This window comes from Dicentrarchus labrax, unplaced genomic scaffold, assembly GCF_905237075.1.
Source record: "Dicentrarchus labrax unplaced genomic scaffold, dlabrax2021, whole genome shotgun sequence".
Lineage (NCBI taxonomy): Eukaryota > Metazoa > Chordata > Actinopteri > Moronidae > Dicentrarchus > Dicentrarchus labrax.
Genome location: NW_026136707.1, coordinates 13,683,409 through 13,704,729, shown reverse-complemented (window position 1 = coordinate 13,704,729; position 21,321 = coordinate 13,683,409). Strand labels below are relative to the sequence as shown.

The following is a 21,321-nucleotide window of genomic DNA, read 5'->3' as shown; positions in this document are numbered from 1 at the left end:
ACAGTGATCTTGTGTAAGCATACAGCATTTGTAATTGCATAATATATTATAGCTGTAGCTGGCAGTATTTTTTGTGGGCCTAGGCCCCCTAACTCGCACTTTAAACCCGACATGGGTTCACCATCTGCAGTTGAAAGCAGGAGTTTGGCTCTGCTGCTTTGCCAAGCACTCAGAGGATCTAATTCCATCCTCCTCATCTCCACCACCACCACTACCCACCAGTGCCTGTCTGCAAAACCCACTCTCTGTGCCCTAAAACTCCACACCCCCATTAGTTCAATTTTATTAGATTTCCCTCTCGCCCAGAGAGGCAGTAACAACCCCCCCCCTTACTCTCACACACACACACCTCTTCCCTGTTCCTCCACCCCCTCTCCCTCTGCTTGCCAAGAGCTGGGGACTGTTAAACTGATTTCCTCAGGGAACGGTGAGGCAGACAGTCTGATGGGAGCGCTGGGCTGTAATGTCGCCCCCTCTCTCCTCTCTCAGGTTCTGGGCCAAGCTGATCAGAGCAGGGCCGAACAGAGCCGCCCTGTGGTTCCAGACACAGACGGGTAGATGGACATAGACCGGCTGTTCTGCCAGGGCCTGACGCTCTGGTGGTGCTCGGACGAACCGTGGCAGTATGGGCGCAGCGAGACACACGCCCACTGAGGAGCATGCTCCAAAGCATGCGCTCATACTCTTGGCAGCTTCTCCACCCTGTCAAGTTAATGGATGGGCCTCTGACTCCAGTCTGTATATCCCCACTGTTCCCTCCATTGTAAAGCCCTGCTGTAGTGCAGCCTACATGGTTATCACTACACCCACTGCCACAATCTTGAACACAGAGAATGCCTCAGAGTGAGACAGGCAGAGCGTGAATACAATAATAAACACTAACATATGTCTTCATTTGTGGAATCTAAAGTGACAGGCAAATTATGTGTCATCATATTAATAAAAGTAACTTGAAATGTGATTACTTGAATGAAACATAATTTCAAAGATGCTTAAAATGACTTTGTCTTTGGCTGAAAAATGAGCCTTAATTTCATTGCCACTCAGTGTTTATATGTAAACTGTAACCACCTTGTCCCGTGATAACACTCATATTTCTTGTATCAACATATTATTAGATATATCTTGTAACATTTGGATTAGGATCACACATTGGAAAGAATACACCCGCAGGCACACGGGTACTCTTGTGCTTCAACATGTCAAAATGACTGAGAAGCAATCTATTCTCCTGTCAAAGAGAAGAAATATAAAAAGAAGGCTGTTAACTTTGATCACTGTGCCGAGGACAAAACAAGGACATCTAGAAAACAGAAGTGGGTCTAACCAGTAAGCATTAGCTGGTTTGAGAAATTAAGTAGTGACTCAACTGGTCAATATCAACTACACTTTATCAGATTGAAGATCTCTGACCCAACAGATTTTTTCCAATCACCACTCCAGTGTTTGAGTGGTTATTTTGGAGTCCAGTGAGTATCTCGTTCACTGCTGAGGCTCCAGGGGGGCTCATGATGGCTGAACCAGTCCAGTCTGGCCCGTGTGGTGATGGCAGCTGGTTTACCCAAGCTTGGCTCTACCGGAGCCCCGTCCCATTCACGGGCCCTGAACCATGACCAAATGGCCTTCACATACACCTCCCATCAGCACAGCTAAAACAACATGCAGTCATCCAAAGACAAACAAATGCGACACTTTGCACCACAACTGCCGTCCATAATCCCACACACAGAGGGTTAGGCACAGGCACACACACATGTAACCGCTTAAATATAAATATAGCAGTATACACAGTCCTTAAAAGACCTTGCTGTGTATTAGCTTTACAATGTCAACTTTGAACTTAAAGCTGTAAAAGTTTGTTTACTTTTTATCAACTTTCAAATGACAGAATCTAGTAACATGTGTTGGTTTTATCTACATCCATTTCTGCACATCTACAACCAAAAAGATCTCACAGGAGTCACTCTTTATTCACATTTTATTACATGTGAAATGTAAATTTCATGTGGATTTAGGCATGCCACTTAAATCCCTTTCTGATTGACGTAGCGATGTTGGATAAACCTGGTCCGGATGTTGCTCTGAATGGCTCAAAGCAGGTCCTTGACTTGGCTTCAAATCTCACGTTCCTGACATACAGATTTACTATCTGGTTACTATAAAGTAATTTATAATAGACAATGGCAGTGACCTTTTTTCACCATCATAAATTCTGCTCAGTCTAGCCAAGTCTCATAGATACTTGAACATGATCATACGTTGCTGTATTAAGTGCTACTAAATAATGTAGAAAAGAATCATACTGCTTACTTTCTGCCAGGTGGATTCTCAAAAAGTGTGAAAAGTGCAATCATCTCTACAAATGTGTTTAGCAAATATATCTATACAAGGTCTAATATTATTCTGTGGTTCTATTTGTTTATCATCTGGCATTGACTGCTCTCTCTATGTAACTCTGTATCTCAGCATATCTTGCCACGTGTCTTGTGTCCTGCGTCCTTGTTTGACTGCTGTTTATCGCACATCCACATGTTTAATTAACCAACCACACATATATACATAACAGATTTGTATCAAATACTATTTGCAAACTCTCAACTTCATGGTTGGTTTCGCCCACCTAGTCCACATATGTGCTTTGACTCCAAGGACAGTGATTACCAGAGAGGGTACCAGTGCACTGAAACTGAGCCATTCGCACACACAATCATGAGCACGCATATACATACACATATACACATATACAGTACACATGCACATATGCTAGAGCTCAGTAGAGCAGCCTACAGATTCAGCTGTGCTCTTAGCTCACCGTCCCTCTCCAATGACATCATACTCTGACAATGCCACCATTCATACAGATTGCTTACAAAACCTGGAGTTAGACTCCTATTGTGCGTGCTGCTCCTCCTCACAACAAGCGGTATAGCCAGAGGTGCTCCCCTACTACGGTGGAGGAAAATGAATGGAACACGTAATAGGGTTACCATGTACGCTAATGGTTTAACTGCTTACAAATGACTTCATACTGAGCTAATCGCTCAATCAATCACCATGTAGCAGAGCTGAAAACTGACAAATCAGTGGCTGCTTCACAAGTTTTCTTTTCTTGGAATTTCTGAAAAGTATAAGCATGCAACTTTCTAATTTTGCACTTGTTTGCTGTTCATGGCAAAACTTGATCTTTAAGTCTATTAACCCAAATCGCCTGATGCAATTCTGTAACTATACTGAAACATAAGTAAGGGTTGTGTAAAAAGCTACAGAAACACTTTGATTATTGGTCCTCCTGTGTCCTATGAAATGTTTCTTTAAGAGGCGCACTGTTTTTTTCCCTCCTCAAGTAAAAAGGAGTACATTTAGAGCATGCCAGGAATTATGTCATCCACCCATCTAGTGCCAGCTCCACAGCCAAGTGAGCTGCAGTGGAGGAACATATAGTATTGTTTACCTCATAAAAAACTCAGCACCTAGCCCGATGCTTAGTGACAAATTTATTGTCCTTAGTAACAATGTAAACAATAGATAATTGGAAGATAATAAATAACACATTTTCATACACCGGCCCCTCTGTCTGAAATTAGCAGGCGAGCGGGATGTGTGGAAAGCATGGAGCTCATTTAAAAAGGGACAAAACAACAATGTCGAATTCCACCACTGTGAAAAGGGTCGCACTGACATGAGCTGAGTCATGCCCCATAGTTGGCACTGGCAGATGTTATTTAGAACCAGCTTGATAAGGGCTTGTTTGGGCTTCCCTTAAAACAGATGAGAAATGATAGTGAATGTCTTTCATCATACAAACAAAGATATCAAACCATCTGAGCAGGACAGAAAAGTTTTCAAAGGAGAATACCATGCACGTGTGCTTACGTGTGTTTATGTAGTAGTGTATGTGTATCTCCACGTCAGGACTGGAAATAGTGAATTACATTCACTGTCAGCAGTTTGTGAACATTACAACAGTGCAATATAATTAAAAATTATGTCATTGGTTAAGGTTAGCATTATTGTAACTCGGCATTGGTTAAGAAAGGTTGCATCTACCTTAATTAATCACTGGTTTAATGCAGCACGCAGCGAGCATGAGTGACTCAAATCAAAAACATTTATGATGTGGCAGTGCACACTGGGTCTGCATAACAGGCTAAATGCTAACACGTTCATGGTTCAGCCTCCAGCAGTAACCTTTGCATTTACTGCTACCTTCAGGAACTGCTACTTTCAGTGAAGTCTGCTGTTTTTGACAATAACCTCTGTCACAGTTGTGACTGCAGAACGTTCATTCAGCTTAAAGTTTAAACTTTGAGGAGCGTAGTGGGACAAGAGAGGTTGAGTGGACTGCTTATATTACACTCAAGCAAAGAAGTTGAACCTAGAGCAGAATGTGGAGGACCCAAGGCTCACAGCATGAAGATCAGACAGGGGAGTACAACAGTAAACTCATTATGGTTGTAACCCTCTCTCCAGAGGAAGGAGCATTGTTAGGCAACGTAGCATTATTTGTGTGTGTGTGCTGTGCAGCTCTTTTTGCTTTAACATGTGTGTTTGCATGCGCTGTGGAATTTCTATTGTTTATACATGTCTGTATTATCTGCCTTGCTGATGTTTTATTCTGCTACTAATTCTATAACAAGTGGCAGGTTATTTAACTTCTGTAGCCTAATATTGCTTGTTGCACGCACCATGACGTGTTTTTTTTGTATCTATTGTTGGTCATTTTTGTTTAATTGACTGAGTTTTGTCCTCTTTTCTGGTTAACTCTAGTAAGGCTACACTGAGGATGGCAGTTGTGAAATTGATAATCATTGGTATGCACAGGCCGCCTATATTGTTTGTTTGCATATGTTGACAATGTTAATGCACTTTATTTTGTATGTGTTCTTTAATTTAATAGTTCTATCATATAAAATCATGCATTTTTTTCTTTACCCTCCCTCTGCCCCCTTCCCTTTTAAAAAATTTAATCCAGATCCATTTACTACTTTTTAATTTTTATCTTAATACATTTTGAGTAATTTTACTTTTACTAAAATACAATATATATTCATCCATGTGTTCTGTGCTTGTGTTTACATCTAATTTGTCACTGACCTGTCTGTCAGTATGTGTATGAATGTCTGTGGCTGTCTAAGTATGTGACACCGTGTGAGGATGATGACACAGAGTTGGAGCAGTCAGTGTGTGTGTGTGTGTGTGCGACTGTTCGCGAGGCCCTGTGGAGAACTGGCTTTGAGCATTGATGTAATGCTTTGGCCGGCGTGCTGTGGAACTTGGCCTCATCTCTGCACCGTTTCCTCTACGCTGCGAGGGTCAACTATCCCACAACCTCCAGCACACAACACGCACCCTTCTATTCCCTAGACCACAACAGAGCAGAACACAACCACACCCGGCACCAGGATCACCCAGTCCTTCACAAGAAGAAAAACACTTGAACCAAAACTAATAAAACACTCCAATCTCAGCAACACTCCCAGACAACAAGCTAAAAGCAATAAGGGAAAACATACAAGACAGTTACTACACCATAGGGCTTTGCTGTACCACTTAAACGATGGCACTTAAGGAGAAAATCAGAGATAGAAGAGAACAAAGATGGGCACTGATGCAGATACAGTCTTTGGCCCAGAGAGCACAAACAGAAAGCTTAGAGCGAGATATGAGTCCCCAAGGGGCCACAGCAGTCCTTCGGCTCATTAACTATTTACACCAGAGACAGGCCTCCCTGCTGCTCTGGCCCACCACAAAATCAATTAGCCTTCATTAGCCCAGGCTCTGGGCATTCTTTCTCTGGCAGGGGAGGGTTAATCCTGCTACCGAGGCCTACCACAAAATATCAAACCATCACAAGCACACACATATGGGCGTGAATGCATGTACAAATACAGAGGGGCAAAGGAAACTAGGCTGAGCAGAAGTCCTTTCATGTCACTCACAAATAATTCTTCCAATTTCTCACTCTCGGTCACTGTTTGGTGTCTCAGAATATCAATACGGTCTCTCGCCTTTCAACTCCCCTGCTTACTCTGCCTGTCTATCTATTTCCTTCATGTCTATCAAAGTCCCACTCAATCCCCTTCTCCTCTCTCACAATGTAAACGTTGAGCAGAAAGAGTGCATCCAGGTCCGTGCCTCGGGGGTGTGGGGTTACAGTGCGGAGATTTCCCATTGGCGGAAAGTCAACATGGTCGGGGTAATGCGATTAGAGCCGGATTGAGAACGTCGCAAGGGACACATGGGCCTGATCATGGCCCAGTTATCCGATAGCGAGGCCGTATTTATCGACCTGGCCCGGGCGAGGATATTACAGACATTAGAGACCCCGTCTATGCTTATGAAACCCTCGCTGGAGATTGCACCCTGATAACACAATTAGTCTCTCACTTTCTGTCCACAATCATGGAATTCCATCAGATGCATTCAGACATCAGGGATCAGAATCTCAATTGATCCACATTTGGTTGCCTGTGCCTCGTGTCTGAATGGCCAGCTAACCAGAAAGTTGCATGGTCGAGGGGCCTGTAGCCATTTAGTGACTGCATATGTTTATGGGAGGCCTAACAGAGCATTTACAATTCAATTACATAGATAGGGGGGGGGAGAGTAAGATGTGTCTGGATGACGGCCAGAGGAGAGATAAGCCTAATACACTAATATTGTGTTACCCCCAGCGTGTTACCATAGGAACAGCTGAGGAGATTCAAAAGACTACAAAGACGATCAATCTTGAGAGAGCAGGAGGAAGAGGGAGAATTAAATGCCCTGGGAATGCTCCCGCTCTCCTCTATCAGAGCAATAACTCTTCTAATGACCTCTGCTACCTCCTCTTTCTCTCTCTCTCTCTCTCTCTCTCTCTCTCTCTCTCTCTCTCTCTCTCTCTCTCTCTCTCTCTCCACAAGATGTTTCTCTCCAGCACACTCAGCTATCAGTGAACCTTTCCAAACATAAAGAGCAGCCAATGGTTTGTGTTTTTTTTTTGATATCCAAGTCATGACACTTGGTCTTATTTATATGGAGCCTCTAACATTTTCAGAGTTATTTATTTTGAAAACAAAGGTTGGCTGGTGGTCATGTTGCTACAGTATTTATCAATTCGTATCACCTAGTGTAACTTTTCATCCATTCGACATTAATCAAAGGTATACTGTCATTCACTGGCATTAGTACTACCAATACTAACGTGCAAAGTCAGACTGAGTGGAACGTTTCTCTTCAGCTTTTTCATCTTCCAGTCTTCTATACTTATTTAACTTTAAAAACGTCTCCTTTCTGTCTCTCTCCACTTGCAGCTACGTCTCATTCCCACTGCTTTAACTGCCTGCTTTGTGAAGGATGAGGTCATTTGATATTTTCCCTGGTGTGTTAAACTAGTGCTAACAAGTTGCAGGACCTACAGAACATGTTCTGTACATTAAGATATACATCAGGCAGTTGGTGGGCAGCCCAGCCACAACCACATAAAGGGCCCTTTATTCCAGCCAGAGTCTCCAGTGCTGCACTGGCAGGTTCAGACACAGCTTTGATTACACACCAAATGATGAAATCCACACAGACCTAAGAGCACAGCTTTGCTGGCACAGCCCAGTGGAAAAGAAAGGTTGCAACACTTTGAGTGTGCGCACTTGTGTATGTGTGTGCATAAATGTGTATGTATCCATGTGAATACATGCATATACTCACCAGTTTGGCTTCTGAGTGCATGGAGGGAATGTGAGTGGAAGAGCAGGAGCTGCTGTGGGTGGGTCCTTGCATACCCATCATATTGGAACCCATGGACATTTGTCTCTCCATCTGAAGATTACAACACCAAGATAACATACTTAGCCCAGGCCTCATCATACTCACAAGCAACATATTATTCCCATACGACAAAACTTTTTCATACAAGAGGAATTGATGAAAATTGTTTATTTTGCTATTTATGGAGATTTTATGTCTCAACAAGATTCTCTCACTGCTTTCACAAAAAAAGCTTTAGCATTTAAAAGTGTGAGACTCTTCTGTATAGTAGGGTATGGTGGGTGAGATGAGAGAGCATGAGAGCCTGATTTCACATGACAAGCTGCCCTGTGCACAGCTCTGTGTGATGATAACTGGAGCTGACCCAAAACAGGAAGCCAGCACGGAGGGACTTAACACAGGAAGCCGGTGCAACAGGGGTGTGTGTGTTTCTGATAATAGTGCAGTGAGTATGAGGACTTCAGACCAGCACATCAGACCCCCGCCCCTCTTGGTGTAGAATGTGTTAATAAGGTGGACGAGATGTGGGTAGATTTGCATTATGATGATGTGAGCAGTATGCACCGCACTGAGCTGTATATGAACGAAAGAAGAAACCTTTGTGTGAGCGTCTGCGTGCATACGTGTGTGAGCTGCTGTGGCCTCCCAGCTGCTGAACTCTGGTTGGTTTGGTGGTCTCCATGGGGAATGCCCCCCCCTTGCCTGACCCCAGCCCCCTCCTCATCCACAGAGACTGAAGCCTAGAACCTGACACACAGCCTTAATTGCACTAAGTGTGTTTTGTGTAAAAATATCACCCAAACCTGCACCCCTTTCCTGAACCGTCAATCTTCCCTTAAATCGCTTAGCTTTTAATTTAATAAACATGGGAGGCTTTTTTTCCCATACCATAAACACAGGCTGTCTTATGTTACAATGAGAACACATGTTGTATCATTAGAATCCTGATATGAGGAGCTTTTTCTAGGTTGTTATTATTCCCTGCTTTCCATTGTTGGTCCTCTAATTCTTTTTTGGCTTAATTACAATAAAGTCTAAAGGTAGAATCCTTCATTTCTATAGGAGATGACCTCTTTATAAACTGTGGTATCTCATTTCAATGGTGACAAAACATCCCAAACTGCAAACCTACATAGTTTGAATGTAAACTGTCTTCACATGTGAGTGAGTGACTTTGCTCCCGCATGTGTGAGTGCACTCGTGAGTGAATGTGCTCTGTGCTCTCCGTTGTTGTACTCACAGGCATCAGCACAGCGGAGGAGCCAGGCATGGTCGGGTCTGGCAGAGTTCCAGGCATGGAGGCTGGCAGAGGCTGTCTCTGTCTGTTTCGTAGGTGCAGCAATGAGGACAGAGAGCCGGGGACAGGCCTGGGAAGACACACACAGACGTTGAGAGGACCTCAGGTTTCACACTGTTATAGATAATTGATATGATTATTCTTTGCTTTATCACATAACAACATCCACTACCACCACAACCACCAACTGTTTACATACACAAACAAATCATTCACAGGCGGGTTTAAAACTGTTTATAAATGTGGTAGATCGGAAAAGCATGAAGATTGAAAATAGCAGTTTAACAAAAAAAACCTAAACAAAAATGTAATTTAAGGTTCTTCCGGAGCTTTCAGCCACATCTTGTAGCCTCCGTCACAGTAAATAAATAAATAATCGATATAATAGGTAATGTTATGTAAAATGTAAACACATGTACATGTAAAAAATAAATGTACTTAATAAATACTACATATTAATCAATCTGTGTTATATTAATTCAAGCACTGATTATCTGTATTCACTGGAGGCATTATAATTGTTGACAAATACATTAATAATATCTTACATCTGCTGACAACTACAGTACGCTGTGTTACAAACTCTTCATTCTGTGTTTAGCTTCTGCTTGTAAATGCTAAAGGAGGGTTGGAGAAGGGGGTTAAAATAAAGTGCTACCATATTTATTTCTATGTTATGTTATTAAAACCAAGTTTAACAGAAGTTGGCACAGTGCTGTAACAATTGAATGGAAACAAATGTGTTATTTATGAAATTAATCAAAAACACCAAGACAACACAAGATAAAAGGTTAGGAATATGTGGAGAAAACCATATAACAGGAAACTAAATGGGATAATAGATATCACATAAAAGGGATTAATGACTTCAGTCACCTTTACAGAACTAACTGATGAATGTTTAAAACTGAAGTTCCCAAAGAGCTATTGATTATCAATAAAAAACAATAAAAGAAGAAGTATCAATTCTGTCACAAATGTCTTTTTGACTTTTATTGGAACAACTGCCTCAAGTTGTGATGGTCATACTGGACCATGATTGGAGGAGAGGCTATTGACAAAGAGCTGAGAAGAACCTGTGGACTATTGCAGTTCCACAATATGACATCACTAAAGAAAACTGCTCTTTCATCTTTTAAATAATGTCACAAATTTATCCATTTCACATCTGTGCTACTTCAGAGCAAATGTTTTCCCCAACTTCTTTCGTTTTAGTTTCCACTTGTTTATGCAGCAGCAAAGTCACAATGGAAAAAAAAAGAGAGCGTGCGGCTGTTCATTCATGCTGCAGTTGAAAGTTGAGGCATCTTGGGAGTTTTTGGATGCACTTTAAACAAGCACACTTCATGTAGTACAATGGATGAATAACGACGATGGTGATGATGAATGAATAATGTTTGTCACAACAACCGCATGAGATGTGCATTATGAGAATCACATTTAGAAGCTGCTACAGCGGTGGAAGGCCTGTGGGGAAAAATCTCCCATGGTAACCACAAAAGTGTGTGCGGACCAACAGGCCTATCCACACTCACGGCCACATCAATAAATCACACATATAGATGAGGCCTGGGCTAAGCCTAAACTACTGACAACAGTCCTGTCACAGTCACTGGCTCAGGGCTGCAGCCATCCAAACAACCAGACCACTCCATCTGCACGCAGTGACATCATTTATACAACTGCCACCAAATCCCTGCCTGTAAGAACACTGATTCCCAGCTGCAGGGTGCAGCCACCCTCACATGCATACAGCAACTATTCAGTAGAGCCTAAAAAACAGCAGTCACCACTTGATTCTTAAATAACCTGTTCAAGGAAAATCAATAATTCTCTAGTTATCAGTATCGTCAGGATGAATGGCAGTCAATACAGCTCCATTTCCTTGAGCATTTAGGAATTAGTGCAAACAAGAAGCCTTTAGGTTAGCTGTGTTCAACGGGTTAATGTAATCAATTGACCACATCATAGCCTGGATTACCGTAACAGTGAGTAGTGACGGAGTGATGGCCAAATTTAGGGGGGCCAGGGCAGGGGGAGTGTACCAGACCAAATGGGCCCCCACCTGAATAAATACCTGTATTTTTCCAGACCTAAATATGTGCATTTACGCTCCAGACATTTTAGATTGCTCCACACACACAGGACCATTACCATCCTGACTGTGTGTCATTCCTGTCTAACATCCCAATTTATCAAAATCACACTCATTTAACAGCACGTATGACATCTGAGCAACACTGCGAATCCAAACATTTCCACATGGGAAAAGTCATGAAAGTACAATGAGGTATGCAGTGTAGCTGCGCACTACATCAACACAGTTCCCCTCTGCGTTTAGACTCTGCCAGCGTCCACGAGGATGAAATAACAGTCACGAGGCAATGTCAGTGACACGCTGGTTTTGTGCATAAAACCTGTTTTGCTGGATTTTTATTCAGTATGGTGATTGCATCATGAGGTTTATTTAGCACTGTAGCTTTCTTTGCCCAAAATAAGGGGTAGAAAAAGTGAAATTGGCTCATTCACAATATACTGTTTCATATAACTTACACCACATTAAAAAGTTGCCCTTCATATAATATGTTATATATACAGTACATTATAGGCATATTCATACACCATCATAAGCATGTGCATGCTATATACAGTACATTACTGATTGAATTCACACTTAGAGTAATGTTACATGGTCCTGGGCCACAGCAACCTCTATGGAAAATCTGACCTTATTTTTAAGCTGAAGCTGTAAAATGAGAAATGTTTTAAAAATGGGTACTGGAAGTGATTTTAAGTAACTATTTAAAGTCCAGTGTTTGCCACATCCTTTATTGGTGAAGAAAAAAACCTCAGTCATCAATAATTGATTAATTAAATGCTCTAAGGTGCTGATATTGTCATTAGGAAAGTTAGCAGTTGATGTGTACATGCTAAATATGTTTGTATGCATTACAATAACAAAAGAGTTGGAAGATTAGTCGATTAATCAATTGTTGAAATGTCTTTGGTAACAATTGTGATAACCAAAACAATAACAGTTAAAGAAAACCCCCCAAAATTAGCTGGTTCTGGACACCACTCTAATATAAAGATTTCCTGCTTTAGTTTGTCTTATATGATGATGAATTGCAGGTTTTGGGGTTCTGAACTGTTGATTGGACAAAACAAGCAGTTTGAAGATGTTATATTGGGTTCTGGAAACTTGTGGTCGGTATTTCCACTATTGTCAGACATTTAAAAGACATTAAAGACCAACTTCTTCTGCTTTTTCTTTTTACTATTTCTGCCCTGATAAAGACTCTGTGAGATTGAAACCAGTCAACGTAATTCAACTCATATGCTGACTAAGTAAAGACTTTTTTTTCTTTGCGCTGATCTGGGTGCCTGAATTGGATTTCCATTATCCACATAGGTATATGATAAACGCATTCTAATTTACACAACATGTTTTGTCTTCTTAGTTATCTTCTGCTTTCTGTAGATCTGTTTGAATACATAAACATATGCGTGAGACAGTATAGTGGATTACTGGATTCATGTTCAGAGAGTTTGTGTGTGAGTAAGTGCAAGTGCCAGTGTGTGAATGTTCATGAAACTGTGTGTGAACATGTGTGTGTGTGCATGTATGTGAGTGAATAATGACAGGCTGTGGCTCCACTGAGGGGATTGATAATAGCCTGGGCTGTGGGCCCCAGGGGAGAGCAGGTAGACACTCTGCAGTCCTGACCCTGCACTCTCACATTACTGAGTGCCTTGCTCTCAGCCCAGCTCTCCTCCACAATCTCCGCCCAAGAACCACCACCACAGCCCCCCCCGCCCACCTTCACTCCACCATGACATCACTGCTAGACCTTCTTCTTCCCTCTCTCAGTCCCTCTTTTGCTTTTTATCTCTTGTTCCACAGTCTGTTTCTCTGAGTTATCCTGCTATTTCTCTCTCTGATGGAGCAGAACTGACAACCGTTCATTGTTTGGTTAATCCTCTATAACTCTCTTCTGGACCCCTCATGGTGCCCACACCTCAACTCGAGCCCCTCTGGACTGGCTTGCTCTAACCTCCAGATCCTGCAGTCTGCACACACACTAAGCTTTACTGTCCCAATCCCCACAGTCCCAACTCCAACTCAAGTACTGGGGACTTAAACACAAGGGGCTTGGCTGCCATCCAAGAAGAGCAAGAGAGGGAGAGAGAGGGAGAGAGAGGGAGAGAGAGGTGCAGTCAGTCCACTGACTCATATCCTTCCCTTTCTGACTCTGCTCCAGCAATGATGTAATGCTCTTGGCTTTTCGCCCTCCCCCCACCCTGTGCCTGCCCACCCCTAGATTTTGTCCCTCCCTCCTCTCCTCCTCTCGCTTTTCCCTCTCTTTCCCTCCTCTACTCGTCCAACATCGCTGCGCTCACTTCTCGCTGGGTGAAGTCACTGCGAGCTCTGGGTAGACACAGCAGCTAAAAAACTTTCGAACGTAACCAAAACAGCCCAGGGCCAAGTTCCAGACGTTCGGGAGACGGTGGTGCAGTCGCCATGGGAACGGTGGTAAACAGAGGGAGAAACAAGGGCCTCAAACAGCTTGCAGCTGCCTGGCTCTCTGAGTAAACACTACACAGGACCTGCCCCTGATTTACTGCCTTTAATCACTGGTGGGAGGAGAGTGCCATGGGGTTTGGACTGAGGAAATAATACGAATCTGATCAAATAAATCAGCCCTAATGGGTTACGACACAGGCTGACTTTTATTAGCGGGCTAGTGGAGGGATGGATGCTGGGAGGGTGCTGCACTGGGATGGATTTGGGATGGGGTGTCCTCACATTAGGGAGCCTCAAACTGAGTTAAACCATGCCAAAGCACAGTTGAGAAATGGTGGTGGATGATACTCTGGAGCAAATTACCATGAGTGTTGCGGTATTTATTCAAATATGATATTGTTTTGATTCATTAGATGCCATTGGCTGAGGACAGCAAAGATGGGTTGTCTGTCATTTTCAACGAAAGTAGAAAGCATGTCAGTACATTCCTATCACCAGTGAATCAGAAAAAAAAAACCTCTTCAGCAACAAATGTATCATCTTGAACTGGAATCTGTCAACAGCACCTGACTGGTTCTGTAACATTTGGCATACACTTTCACTTTCAGTGAAAACTCATCCATCCCGCTCTTCATCTACTAAAACTAAAACTATCTATCAGCGTTTTTGTCCCTCCCCTCCTTAACCAACTTCTCTTCCTCTTGTCCAGCCACCTGATGCCTGTCTTGTGCCTCTGCCTCTAGTTCACTTTTCCATCTTTTTTATGAAAGTGCATTCCCAGTGCATTTTTCCCACACCTTCATTCTTCTGATCCCATTTTATCCATACTTCCATCCAAACATGATCTATCCTTTCCTTTCCTTGTGCAGACATGTCTTTTATTCTCTCCCCCACCAGACTAGCCACAATCCTGGTAGAAAAACCCATGCATCTCCTCTCTCTCCCCTCCACCCTCCTGATCCTTCATTTCCTCTCCTCCATCTACCTCCTATCCCTCTCTTCCTCTCCTCCATCCACCTCTGATCCCTTTCTTCCTCTCCCCTGTCCACCTCTGATCCCCCTTTTCCACACTTCCCCGCGTTGTGATCCCTGCGCTCCCCCAGAGCTGTGAGGCATGTCCCTGTGTGTGAGTTGCTTGTGCAGGAGCCTGCATGTGTGGTGGCCCCGGGGCAGGGATGACACAGCCCCGCTGGAATGAGAGGGAACAGAGTCTGGGCGTTCCTCTACAAACGCACTATTAAACCCACTGCAGTACACAATGAGCTCATCTTAATTCAGGTCAGATGTACATCCTGCATTCTCTCTCTTTCTTTTTCTCTCCTTCCTTTTTTTGTAATTGATTACACTGTATACCGTTGTTTCTCTGTACCTTTGTTTATTTGTTCTTCTTTTCTCTTTACCTGGCACTACTCTATGTGCATTAGCCCTACAGTTTATACATGACTATTGCCCATAATGGCCTGTGGTGAAGGGCATGTCAAGTCAGAGCATGAGGGCACCTTAGGCATTTTGTAGCGGTCTTGCACTTCTGCACTTATGACGGACCTCCCTCCTTATCACCACTTTCTGAATGCAATCTAATCATAAACAATAATAAAGGAAGTTTTGTTTGAATTGTGAAGTTCATGAGGTCAAATTGTGTCCATGGAAAGCCCATACGTCTCTGTAGAGGTGTGGAGACTCTCTGTTCTGGCACTGACACAATGGGTGTTGAAATCTGCACAGTTGCGTTATCACATGCATGGGAAAGTGTTAGGTCATCAATAAAAAATCTGATATGCAATGCATCCTACAATCAAATCATCAAAACTATCAGCACTGTTACGTTACTATTAATTCATTGCACTGTAACAGCAAAAGAATAATATGTAAGCAATGGAGAGAACTACTGAATATCACATCAGGATCAAGATATACTGTATGTGACAGACCATGCACAGAGGCATTTGCATGTGCATTTTATTTGTTTTACAGATTTGACTATTAGCGTTTGGTTTTTGTGAAAGTACAAGCCATTATCTAGAAATCATATCTGGTTAGATTGATATGATGATCTATATTAAGACTGGCAGGTATCAGTCCCATAAGATCTTGTACCCAGTGGCCCTTAATAATCAATCAGCATATCACCAAATCTTCTTGATAAAATACAGCAAGTTAGTAGCAAATGTATCACCCTACACTCGGGCTTCGCATAAAACCCTGCTGTTTAGAAAGTATGCAGACCAATGCTATTTGTGCTACTTCCCTTACAGGCAAAAAGAAGGAGCACGAGTGGCTGGTGGCTCAGAGGTGTGAAAAATGTTGTTCATTTAAAGCAGCATGGGAAACAAAACCACAAATTGACTTCCTTCAGAGCTTTGCACAGTGATGTGATGCACAGTATGAAGTTGCACACAGTATGACCAGGGAGAAAATACCACCAACAAGACATATTTAAGTTTAGAGATTTAAAGCTAAAGAAAATGTCAAACTGCCAAAAAGTATTACTACTACTACTTTGAATTAACAGAATTTTTTATGTCATACATGCATAAGAATAAAATAATAGGAACTTTTTTATATTTTGAGTCCTGGGAAATTTGAGAGATATTTGAGAAATATTGTCTTGCTTAGATGGTGACAAACCAAAACCAACTGACATCAATAGTCAGTGGTTTGGAGATTGTCACCTTTTTGGTTCACACAGTAAATTATTCTTAGGAATTACTGATTTAAGCTATTATAAAAGTGACCCAATCTAATAAAATCACCAGTTGTAATATACTGCCAAACTTAAGATAAGTACATCATCATAAATCGATGATAAGATATTTTACCACATATGAACTGTAATCAGTCCTCACTAAACCCAGCTGCACTCAGGTTGATTGTGCTATGTAATGGAAACAATTGGACTGAATTCCTCTACTGAGCCAGAATAAAAGAATGTCATTTTTAATGCCTTGTGCCCACACCCATACCCGCACATCTCCTCTTACAAGTCAAAAGGTTGAAGTTTCCACAGAATGTTGTATCTCACATGGTTGACTAGTAACGTCCAACGCAATTTACTCTGACATAACTCAGCACCAGATGTTTATAATTGAAAAGCAGAAAGCATTCAAATCTGTTGGACACCGCTTCCCTTTGTATGATAATGATAGCCGTGACATTAAGATCTGCTGGCTGTTTCTTATGCCTGGTTTTAACACTGGTTTGTGTCAGTGCAGCTCCCCGAAGACCTTGTTTAGGGACTCAGAGTAGAAGGAGAGAGAGAAAAAGAGAGAGAGAGAGGTCCTCAGGTTTCACAGCTGCAGGCCCAGCTCAACCCTAAAGTAAATGGACTTGAGGAAAGCCAATCCTAATTGATTCCAAGCCTCAAAGCTCTTTAGTAAACATTGTGGAGCAATGAAAATGACTTGTTATCCTAATTCATTGGATGCTCACGCTGTGCGTTCGGCAGAGCCGAGAACGAAGGAAGCAGATGGACGTGAGATTAAACTGATTTTGTTTGGTGATTTCTTCCCATTCAGAGATATATTCAGCACAGAGCTCCATAAAGTGTGTCAAGATCAAAAGCTTTATAGGCCTGCAATCTCATATACAAACATTTCCATTATCCATTATTGATGAGGATAACTGTTTCCTAATTGTCTCTCTGGTTATTGTGTCTAAAAGTAAGCATAAACATTTGCACATTAAAGAATTTATGAACTGTGGATTATAAACAAAATTTATTTAAAATTTAAATTATTTTTTCTTTTCTTCACAAAGACATGGGGTGGGTTAATGGGATAACAGGTATCATGGGGAATCACTGATCTGACCTTCAGTAGGCTCCCTAAGTCCCAAACTGGACAAAGCACATCAAACCTGAATTGTCCAGCTTTTTCTGTGTGTAGGAAGTTCCTGTGGAGAGACCCTGCACGCTGAGCCTTTGGTTGGCCCTAATGGCTTCCTGTGGAAGCACTGCTTCTCAGTGTTGGGGTTTCCTCAACCCATTTTCCTGCTGATGCAAACATTTCCAGATCAGTTTTCTCTCGTGTGAATCTACTCATCCTATTCGTGTGTTAGGATTCTACTGTCCTTGTAAACAAGAGACGCCTCCGTAGTTTTCACGCATACAAGGGCTGCTTGTGGGATGCCTCAAATAATGTGCTACTGATAACTCAGACTTGTGCCTTTCCATGGCAGAACCACTATCACATGGCATACCAGCTCTGATTTTCAAGTGTTTTTTGTGTGCAAGCAGTAAAACCACCAGTCTCTCAACAAATCAGTCAGAGATATCTGATCGTAAAGGACTGTGAAGAGAGGTGAAGTGGTGAGTCTGTGCTTTGGGCAGGTGAGGAGTTTTTAATGACAGGTAAACTCAGGTGAAGCTGGCCCAGCAATGTCTCTGTTTCTGGCAGTGATTGCTGCTCCTCCAAGAGGATGAAATTCCAACCCTGTCTTCGACAAAGAACCTGACGGGGTGTCAGTCAGGCTTAGTGATGGGCCTCCCATTCAATATTCACTAGCTCCTCAAGCTGTAAATCTACACAGGACAACCTCGACACACAGCACAGACATAACACTGAGCCATCTCAATGTCTAACTTGCCTGCCACAGGTCTGGTTTACAGTAACAAAGCCCTGGCACAAGTTTGAAGGTGGTTGGGGTTAAGGGACAAGGAATGAATGAGGTCAGTGTAGCATCTTTATAAGGAAGAGCGTGTGTATCAATGTTTATATGTGGTAACGATCACGTTACTGATATATAAAGACAAAAGACCAGCAGAGAGAAAGATGTTACCCTCAAAGAGCTGATAGCCCCATGATGGTTAGTAGAGTTTATAAAATCACACAGCCTCATTACACATGAAGTATGCATATTCCTTGACCACTAAATGCTGCAAGTAAATATTGAAGCAACACAGATTGCTGTTAATATATTGTCTATATTTGCTGTTACACCTGTAGCATGGCAGCGCAAAGGTATCAGAGAAACAGAGCTCTAAGGTTGCGGCTGACATTCCTATACAGTGAAAGGAACTATTTTAGAGCATGTAATGCTAAACTGTTGTAAAAGCAGTCACGGCTGAGGCTTTAACATGACCTCATCTTGTCCTCTGGGACCCTCTTTGGCATGTTCTGCTGTGGGACAATACTGAATTAACAGCAAAACATGAATCGCCGGCTCTACACACACTGCTCCAAATGTAACAAAACACTGACATTACCTCAGAGACTAGAGAGGGATGACAATCAGCACAGACACAAAGGGACTAGGCAGAGCCTAAGGCTGTCGCTATAATTTGAGGTGAGAGGATACGTTCCAATATCATCTGTCTGTCAGCAGTTTGTAACAACTCGGACACAAAGAAGATGTTTGCATAATTTAAAGAGATGCAAAGATGCAAAAGAAAAAAAAAAGAAAACTATCCGTCCCACTCTTTCTGTTCCAAGTCTTGGTCTACTCACCCTATCTGTCTGTTGGTGGATGGAGCCTGAGTGATGACGGAGCTGGACTGAGGAGAGGGCAAGGCCTGCTGGATCACTATGCTGGTATCGTGGTTGCCCATCCGTGAGTGGGAATGCTGGTGCTGACCTTGGCCTGCCTGGCCATGCAGTGAGATGGTCTGCAGCAAGGAAGGGGAGAGAAAAACAAGCATATTATAGAAGATTAGGAAGTACAACCTTCTTTCAATGTATTTTCAACGCAATTCAAGCAATTACAACTGTTTGGCCTTAGGCTCCATTCACCCAGCTTCAATAGGTAATGAGGAACTATGTAAACTACCTATCATCTACAGGGTTTTTCTGAGTTGAGTTGGGGAAACATTGAGGGTCTAATGAAGACCAGGTTTATGTGTTGTTATTTGCCCAGCAGGACAGTTTGTTTTGTTTTACCTCTGTTACATGTAACCACATATACAAAATAACCCTGTACTGTAAGTAACAATACATGTCCAAGCTCGACTCACATATCTTAGCATAAAACAAACAGCAAGTAATTTGCATTAAGTCAAATGTGAAACAGTCACTGGCAATAATCAAATACAACAAAGATAATAAAGTCACAGATTTTAGAAACAGTTTTACTGACAAACTGGTACTGATCCTAAATTACATGCCATTGTTGAGGAAATTGAAAAATTATCAATAAACTAAATCACTCTCTCTTCTTTTATATTAGTGTCTGTAAATGAATATTTCATATTCATATTAGTCATTTGCTGTTTTCCTGAAGTTTCAAGCTTTCCCTCCTTATCTATGCTTATTGTCCTATGCACTCCCAGAGAGTCTTGCTCTGACTCGCCTCCTGCTGACTTAGCAGCGCCTCCCATCATAAACCACACAGGCTGGAGAGGCTAGACGAGGCTGACCTGAGCACAGACGAGCTCCAGAGCCAAACCACCCAGACGACAGCTTAGCTACAGTGTGCAATGGACATCTTTCCAGACATTAGATAAGCAGTCTGTCTTGTGGTGATTTGACTAGAACCCATGTTTCAGGTTAAGGTGCCTCAGGGCAGATTTATAATGCATAAATTAGCAGGTCTTTTGTCAAATGCCAATGCTTTGCAACTCTGCTCACATGTGAGAATGTCTTTCATTGCAACCACAAAAGTGGTCTCAGGGGTCTGTCTTTACGTTCCAGGAAGAAATAGGAATCCTGCCCGGAGAGATGGCTGGAGAGCTGTTTGAAGTTACAGGTGGAGAACCTGATCTCTTTTCTCCTCACCTGTGGTGGGTGATAAATCTCCACCTGCTAGCCCTGTCTGTCACTGTCAACAGGACAGATGGGGATCGGGGCGCGTGATGTCTGGGGCACGACAAGGGCTGGATGTGCAATACATGACTACACTTCGGAGAAAAGGAGAAAATATGGCAGAAATATTGGTGTAGGTGTACAAATACCTGTGGTTATCAGCTTTTAAGTATGTGTGCAAAGTGGGTGACATGAGGTGTATCGAATCTATTCAAAGTGTGTGTACCTGCTCATAGCGTGTTGCTGGCTTTTAGTGACATGACTGATGATAGCACCAGATAACAGTTCCTAACCACCTGATCTAACCATTGTGGGAGGCTGTGGTTTTGGGTTGACCTAGGTCTTTTTTCAGCCTTTGGCTTTGTTCTCTACTCTGCAGTACCTGTTTACTGTCCTCTTCTTCTTGGGCTTTGCAGAACTCCTGCTCGATAGAGCAGTCCAGTTCACTGAACAATCCCACCTCCTCACAGTTCTTCAAGAATCTTGTTGGTGTGGGCGTCTGGTCTGGAAATCAAGGTTTTTCAAGTTTTAGCTTTGAAATCAACTACATGTTAGTAGTGTTTATTCGTCCAGCTGTACATACAGTACACCATGATGGTGGACGGCATGAGGAAAAGAGCAAAATAAGGACCAACATCCTATAACACATCGTCAGGCTTTTTTAATTACTTTTAATTCTATTATTTTTTCATGTATTTGTAAGGGATCATGTATAATATTAAACATAAATGTTACCATTTTATATATTCTGCCAGAGTTAGGTTAACTAATTTTCATTTGAAGCCCCTTAACAGGTCACAATTGCAATATACATGATAAAACGGCACTAAACAAGCAAACAAGACACAAAACAAAATGAAATACAACAGTACATTACACACACCATGTTAGCAAGCAATGTTACAGCATATTTTAGATAATGTCAAAATATTTGTACTAATATCACAAGATCTGCCAGTTTGTTTGGTTTTATTGTATAATTTTTGACAGTCGAACCTTTAATTTACAGTTCTCCGGTCTTA

The 21,321-nt window shown here is 42.2% G+C and overlaps 1 protein-coding gene across 3 annotated transcripts in view; it reads right to left on the bottom strand.

Moving 5' to 3' along the window:
* Positions 1-21,321, bottom strand: part of creb5b (cAMP responsive element binding protein 5b) — a 44,168-nt gene that overhangs the window by 10,745 nt on the left and 12,102 nt on the right. For all 3 annotated transcript variants that reach the window (XM_051407159.1, XM_051407157.1, XM_051407158.1), the window contains exons 4-7: positions 20,682-20,803; positions 19,010-19,167; positions 8,984-9,110; positions 7,684-7,794 (exon numbers count right to left, since the gene is read on the bottom strand). In XM_051407159.1, the coding sequence (XP_051263119.1) occupies positions 7,684-7,794; positions 8,984-9,110; positions 19,010-19,167; positions 20,682-20,803 (518 nt within the window). The remainder of the gene's footprint in view (positions 1-7,683; positions 7,795-8,983; positions 9,111-19,009; positions 19,168-20,681; positions 20,804-21,321) is intronic.